The sequence below is a fragment of the Delphinapterus leucas genome, chromosome 1 (assembly GCF_059928025.1).
Source record: "Delphinapterus leucas isolate spDelLeu-1000000601 "Yukka" chromosome 1, BTC_Dleu_Yukka2, whole genome shotgun sequence".
In the NCBI taxonomy this organism is placed as follows: domain Eukaryota; kingdom Metazoa; phylum Chordata; class Mammalia; order Artiodactyla; family Monodontidae; genus Delphinapterus; species Delphinapterus leucas.
The window spans coordinates 77474371-77481458 of record NC_143129.1 but is presented as its reverse complement, the minus strand read 5'-3'; the positions used below and the strand labels follow the sequence as shown (position 1 = coordinate 77481458).

The window sequence follows — 7088 nt, the reverse complement described above, 5'->3', positions numbered from 1 at the left end:
CTGGTGGGAGCAGGGGGAAGGCGGGCCAAGCCCCAGCATTAGCACAGCCTGAACACCAGATCTCCAGGGCACAGGGGAAGCTGGGGGTGAGGAGGGCACCAGGAGAGAGCGAGAGAAACCAGGCAGCCCAGAGGAGAGGGTCCTGGAAGCTGGCCCCAGAGGACATGCTACAGGGACTGGGCAAAGGTTCAATGAGTGAGGAAGCTGAGCCCAAGGATCTCAGGGCCACGGGGGCTCAGATGCTGGAGCAACTTCTCACTCCATCTAAGGTGAGACCTGCAGGAGGCCTCTGGCAGAATAAGCCTGGCCCCGCGCTGGTCCTGCTGCCTGTTACGGAATTCTCCGGCCCCGTCCCTCTGTCCTGGGGAGTGCCCACAGAGGAGCAAGTTAGGCAGCCTATCTGAGGTTCTAGGGGTGGGGGCTGAAATTTTACCAGGCATCTGCATCCTGCCTCTTCAGCTTATGCCGCTCAAGGCTCTTCCCCACCTCTTTCTGGCAGCGAATGTACCTGCAAAGGAGACGAGAGAGTGTAGGTTGGGGGCAGGGGAGAGGGAGGGCACCTCATACAAAGCAGGCCATTGTGGCGCAGCGGACCCAGTTTTATCGGGGGGGGGGGGCGCGTCTCCCACATCACAGGTCTGTTTGGAGTCGTTCTGAAGGGGCCTCCTGGCTGCTGAGCCCAGCTTGCCTCTCCTCCTGATAACATCAATTCTCTGGTTCCTCCCTGGGGAGGAGCTGGGAGGGGAGAAGCAGCAGATGCTTTTCAAGTCAGTGCTTCTGGAGACAAGGTCCAAACAAGCAGGCTTTGTGCAGCTTTCTGACCAGGCAAGGGCAAATGCAGAGGAGGGGTGGGCCAGCCAGCAGAGAGCAGGGAGCTTTCTCCCTCTTCCCTACACCCAGTGTCTAGTCCTTTTCTGGCCCCAAAGGCCAGAAGGACGGGCCTGTGCTGGGCTGAGCACCTATACACTGCCATCTGTCCCCCCAGCCCCATGGGAAGCCCCTGGGCAGCCCCGATGAAGGCACTCCCACCTTGGTCAACCTGATCACCTAAAGCAGGAGAACCTCCTGCAAAGGAGTCCATAGGTTGGAGATGGGGGCTTGTTCCCCTCTGCCCGGTCACAGTGATCTCATGTTTGCCCCAGAGGTAGATGGACAGCAGGTCACTGTTCCCCAACAGGGCTCCTAGCTCCTCCAATCGCTGTCTATTTCAGCACCTAAGACCCTGACTTCTAATTATGTCTTCGGCCTCCCTCCCCAGGCAGTGAGCCAACTGTGACCAGGGTCCACGTGTCTTACACGAGGAACACACGCATTTGTTGTCTGTGCTCAGCAGAGGTCCAGCCAGGCCTGCACTCACCTGTTCCCTTTTTTAAACTCTGCCTCCAGGTATCGGATCCCATCCCGGGCCCCGGGGTGTTCCTTCTTCAGCAAATCCAGGCCATCGATCACTGGCGGGCAAGATGGGGGGTGGGGGAACGACAAAACAGATGAGCTCAGGCTGTCGTGACACGGGGCTCTGCAGAAGCATCCGCACTCACTCCAGGACGCACTGCAGGAAAAGGGGCCGTAGCTCCTACAGGAATCCTGAAGCTCTTCCAGACACTGACCTTCTGCCAACAATGTATGTTGGCAACTTACCAACTGCTTTCACTTAGATTTTCTCATCTGTTTCTCCCAACCATCTTGTGAGTCAGGGTTTAACAGGGATTGCCATGCCCACTTCGCAGATGAAATGACTGAAGTTCAGAGAGGCAGCAGGACTTGACCAAGGCCACTGTGTGTAAACTGGGCCCCAAGTAAGGGTCTCTCAGTCCCAAGCCAGATTCTCTTTTAGCCACACTCTCTGCTCCCACCTCTCCAATATAGTTACCTGTCCTTGGGATGATGACAATGAAGCGGCCACTGGTGGCCAGCTGGCGGATGACAGGGAGGTGGTGGCAAAGGGCTTGGGTGTCGGGGACGAGGTAGGGAGACATTGCTGACTGGGCCTTGGGCTGCTGCAGGCTCCCTTCCAGCTGAGAGACCTCGAGCTGTTGAGAGAAGGCAGAGTGGGTGGAGCTGCATGCAGCCTGGGCAGGGGAAGAATGGTACTCAAGGTGGCTCTTATGGGGCTCCTCCTGCTGCCAATGGGAACAAGGGACCCCTTCGACGAATGGCCTCATAGGAAAAGTAGACAGAAACAAGTGGTAAAGGAAAGAGGAAGAGAAAGAGAAAGAAAAGACACAGAAGTGAAGGCAGAAGGGAGCACAAAAGCTCAGTGACAAGTCAGCAGTTGGAAGGCAGTCTAGGAGGCTGGGAGGGTAGCCAGGGCAAGGTGGAGAGCCACAGCAGGCAGAACAGGGGCTGAAGCTGGAGGGTTGAGGACGTGCCAGGGGGCTTCAGGCAATAACCAGATCAAGAGCAGAAGGAGTATGGGGCCCCAACTTCTTACCTGAAGCCGTAGCTGGGCCATGTCTCTCATTAGCCTGTTCCGCCGAGCTTCCTCCTGTGCCTACAAGGGGAAAATACCGGGTGCTAAGCTTGGGACAAGAAGCTGGGGGAATGAATATTCCTTTCTCCAGTGATCAAGAAGACCAAAAGGGATTCCTGGGGTCTGAAATAGGTACGGCCTCATATAAAGTCAGCTCTCTATCACTCCTGCTAAGCGAGGGGAAGGGAGGCGTGGGAGAAAAAATATCCCTCCTGTGTAATCTGAACACATTTCATTAGCAGCCCACAGAAGCTCACGCCTCCCAGGGAGAGAGGGAGGGGATGGCACCTGTCTGTGTCTCAGGGTTCCACCTCTGCTCCTCCCAATCTGTCCTCCCTCCCAGGGGATACCATCCATGCACCCCTTCGCTTTCTATCATCATCCACTTGCCAGCTTCTTCCCAAAGCTGCAGCTTCAGCCCAGACCTGACCACTCGTGAGTTCCACACGTACATACCCAAATGCCTGCTTCTCAGAACCTGCTTCTCATCCTCTAGTGCACCCCAGCTTGCTAAGTAAACCCGCACCTGCCAAGTCAGAAAGCTAGCTAGCTTTGACTTTTCCCTCTCTTTCAGCCCCAGAAGCTATCAGCCTCCCAGTCCTGTCAACTGTACCTCCTAAAAAATCATTCACATCCCTCTGCATCCCTCCATCTTCAACACGCAACCCCGGTCTAAGCCAGTACCTCCCACCTTGACTATTATAACCACCTTCTTTTTGGTCTCTGCCTCCAGCCCAACTCATTTTCTCTGCCTGCAACCAAGGCGATCTTTCAAAAACCATCTGCTGTCCACCATGGCCCTGACTAAAACTCCTGTGATGGTTTTCCTCTGTCTTCTAGATGAAGTCCAAATTCCTTAGTACGGTCTAAAGATGGGGACTTATTCTAAAAGACATGGGGAGCCACTGAAAGCTCTTTGACGAGCACACTGGCATCATCAGAGTGATGCTTTAAAATATTAGTCTGGAATGCACACTCTCGTCCTAATCATAGGAAGACACCAGACAAGGCCAAGTGAGGGGCGTCCACAAAACAACTGAACGCTACTCCTCAGAACTGCCAAGACTATAGAAGACGAGGGAAGGGACTTCCCTGGTGACGCGCTGGTTAAGACTCTGGGCTCCCAATGCAGGGGGCACGGGTTCGATCCCTGGTCAGGGAACTAGATCCCACACGCATTCCACAACTAAGGAGCTCGCCTGACTCAACTAAGATCCGGTGCAACCAAATAAATAAATAAATATTAAAAAAAAAAAAAAAGACATGGAAAGACTGAGGAGACATTAAAACAATCAAATGTAATGTGGGATTCTGGAAAAGAAAATAGACATTTAGAGGAAAACTAGTGAAATCTGAATAAAGTCTGTAGTTAACAGGATTGTACCAATCCTAACTTCTTAGTTTTGATAATTATACTATGGTTATGAAGTGTCCACCTCTTACCCGCCTGTGGAGTGTCCCCTTCGAGAAACTCTGGTAGAGAAAGCAAAGAAGGGAGGCAGAAGACCAGACCCATCGGGAAAGAGGGGTCCCTAAACCAGGCAGACACTAGAGCCCAGAGAGTAGGAGCAGCGCCCCGCCTGGCTTGCAGAGAAGCTAAGCTCCCACAGCAGCTTAGAACAAGGACAAGAGCCTGGTCTTTCCAATTCCAGAGCCCTGGCTCTGCCACTGATACCTCCTCCTTTGTCATTCTGAGCTTCCTTGTCTATAAAATGAGGCTGCAAGCACCCACCTCACAGGGCTGTTACAGAGTTAAATGAGATGTCACATGCAAAGCAGCTTTGCACATGGAAAACTCTCGATAAATGATGGGAGATGGCAACATGACAAGGACCACGCTGCTGCTGCCAGGGGATAAACCCCTTGGGGTGGAAACGTGACTCAGGCAGAGCAGGAGGCAGTCCCAGCAGGCAGTGTGGCCTGAGTCCACCGTGGCCTGTGGTGTCTAGCACCACACCAGAGGGGCTTTCAAGTATTCCGTGCCCCCAGGAGGAGTCTTCGGGAGGTTTAGGCCAGAGGAAATGCCTGCAAACTCTAACATTTTTTGAAGCTGTGTGACTTCCCCATAATTATTTTTGTAACCCCCTGTGTTTTCCCCTATGCAACAGCAATGAAAGCCTTAACACAAAAGGTTAGTTTTTAACAAAACGTGCTTGCTTTTAAGGCAGCAAGGAGAGGGGTTTCTGGGGAGACTGTGCCCCTTCCCATCCGCAGGAAGGGGGTACTCAGAGGTCGGGGAGCCTGGGGCTGGGGAAAGGAAGAACATGGGGGAGGAGACTGGCTTGAGATGAAGAAGAACCCCTGGGCTTGCCAAGACACGTGGGCCGTGCTTCCCGCGCCAGACACCACCCCCCCAAATGTACTGGTGCCACTTAGCTTGGGGAGGACAACACGCCCCGGGTTGTGCAGGCCCCACTGAAGAACCCACAGTGTTGCTCACAAAGTATTAGCCTCACAAGAGAAAGGCCTGTCTTGTTTGCTGCTGTAACCCTCATGCCTAGGATACTGATGGGTCTGGCATAGAGCAGATTCTCAGTAAATATTTGTGGAATGAATGACTGACTGGAAAAGAGGTAACACAGGCCACCTCCTACTCTTTGAGGCTTCTGTGGGATGGAAGGGTCCTGCATGGTGTCTGATGCCGGGATCCCTCCATTCCTCAGTCTTCATCCCTCGAAAAGGAAAGGGAAAGGAGCATTTTGCTGAGCACACATACTCCACAGCACACGCTCCATAATGGAAAGTGCAAAGTGCCTGCCATTCTCTATCATTGCACAGTCACAGCAACCCCATAAAGCTGATTCAACTATTCCTGTGTAACCGATGAGGAAACAGACTTAGCAAGGTTAAGTGACTTGCTCAATTCAGACTAGGAGGTGACAGAGATGGCCCTCAATCCCCAGTGAGTCTACATACAGGCCGGTGCCAGGCTGCCTCTGCTCAAAGCAACTCTCACTCCCTATCAGCCCTCAGTTCCCTCCCCAGGCTCAGTCTCCCCGGCCCCAACGACCAGGTTCTTCAGTCGAGGGCCACCAGTGTGTCTAAGCCTCTGACCCTGGCTTTCTCAGTGAGCCCACGGGAGCAGAGCAGACAGGGAGGGGAGGCCTGACTCACCATGCGGAACTGGGCCTGGGCCTGCTGCAGCAGGCTCTCCTGCTCAGACTGGGCGATGCTGACGAAGATGCCGACCTCTGGGTTGAACTGCAGGATGCTGCCTTGCAGGCGGGCAACGAAGTGGCCAAAGCTGCGGATGCAGCAGATGCGCACGACCGTCTGTGAGGAGACATGGGAGGCGGCCCGGCTGAGCAGGGCCCTCCAGGCCCACTGGCCCCCGCTCCTCCCCTCCGCCGTCCCTGCCAGCCCAACCAACTCAGCAACACGGGCTCCCTCGTAAGGCCTGTGGTCTGTGGGGTGGAAAAGAGGAGTGCCGAGGCCCAGGGCCTCTAGCTAACGGAAAAGGAGTGGGCAAGTAGGGCGAGGAGACTCCCAGAAGGACTAGAGAAGCAGGACTCAGGGCTGAGAAGAAAGAGACAAGGGCATGGGCTGGGAGAGATGAGACCTGGGTTCTTATGCCATCTTTCTCTGGGTCTCAGATCCTAACGTGTAAAATGAAAGGACAAACTAGATCACCATTTCCAACTTATGTTTTTGGTCAGCAAAACCCTTCTTTCCCCATCAAACAAAAATCTTATCTAGAATGCTAAAATATAAAACAGACTATCAAGCCAAGCTGGAGAAGGAGGAACCAACGCGGGGGTGGGGGTGGGGGTGGGGTGTGTGTGTGTTGGGGACAGGGGCTGGGACGCCTGTCCACTTGGCTTCCCTTTGCTGCCCCAAGACGGCCCATGTGGTGACACAGATTCAAGGGTGAAAGTCACTGGGCTAAATGGGTAGCACATTCCCTTCCAGCTCCAACTTTCTGTTTGCTGGTCAGCTTAGAGGAGGCTGGGCTCAGAAAAGAAAAGAGACCAACAGAGATTTCAAAGCCCTAATAATTTACTTGTTTTGTCCTCTCCAAAAAGTGGAGAAAGGGGAAGGAGGCTTGTTCTACAAAGGGAGACACTACCAACAGCAAACCTGTGGAAGGACATCCTGCCAAGGAGGAAAGGAAGTCCAAATGGTTCACCGAGTGAAAAAGGACTCACAGCTGCAGCCCCAGGGACATGCTCCCTGTCTGGATGGAAGGGGTGCCTGCCCGTCCCCTCCAGCCCTGAGCCCCTGCTTTGCTACTGAGTCTGATGAACAACAGAGCTTGTGGCGTGAGAAATGATATCCTCACCTCCTCTGAGGTGCTGAGCAAGAGCCGATCCGTGTCAAAGTTAAAGCGTCTGTGGGCAGCCCGGAGGGGAGGCAGGTTGCGAAGTGCCATGTCCTCTGGGAGCAGCAAGCTAGACGGGAGGTCAGGCAGTTCACAACCTTCAAGAAGATCCTGGACCTCAGGACACAGGACCAGGCCTGGGGAGAAAGAGGACACATGAGACCACCTGCCCTATGGGAGCCCCCAGTCAGAGGGACACAGCCCTTCCTCAGAGGCTGTGAGACAGGACATACTCCTCGGACACAAAATGGGGAGAGATGGGGGGGGAGGAAAGGAGAGATGGGTACACAGGGCCGTCAG

The 7088-nt window shown here is 54.1% G+C and overlaps 1 protein-coding gene across 6 annotated transcripts in view; it reads right to left on the bottom strand.

Moving 5' to 3' along the window:
• Positions 1–7088, bottom strand: part of SMG5 (SMG5 nonsense mediated mRNA decay factor) — a 30524-nt gene that overhangs the window by 2782 nt on the left and 20654 nt on the right. For all 6 annotated transcript variants that reach the window (XM_022559583.2, XM_022559581.3, XM_022559580.3 and 3 more), the window contains exons 15-20: positions 6750–6925; positions 5585–5743; positions 2432–2491; positions 1871–2030; positions 1358–1448; positions 434–508 (exon numbers count right to left, since the gene is read on the bottom strand). In XM_022559583.2, the coding sequence (XP_022415291.2) occupies positions 434–508; positions 1358–1448; positions 1871–2030; positions 2432–2491; positions 5585–5743; positions 6750–6925 (721 nt within the window). The remainder of the gene's footprint in view (positions 1–433; positions 509–1357; positions 1449–1870; positions 2031–2431; positions 2492–5584; positions 5744–6749; positions 6926–7088) is intronic.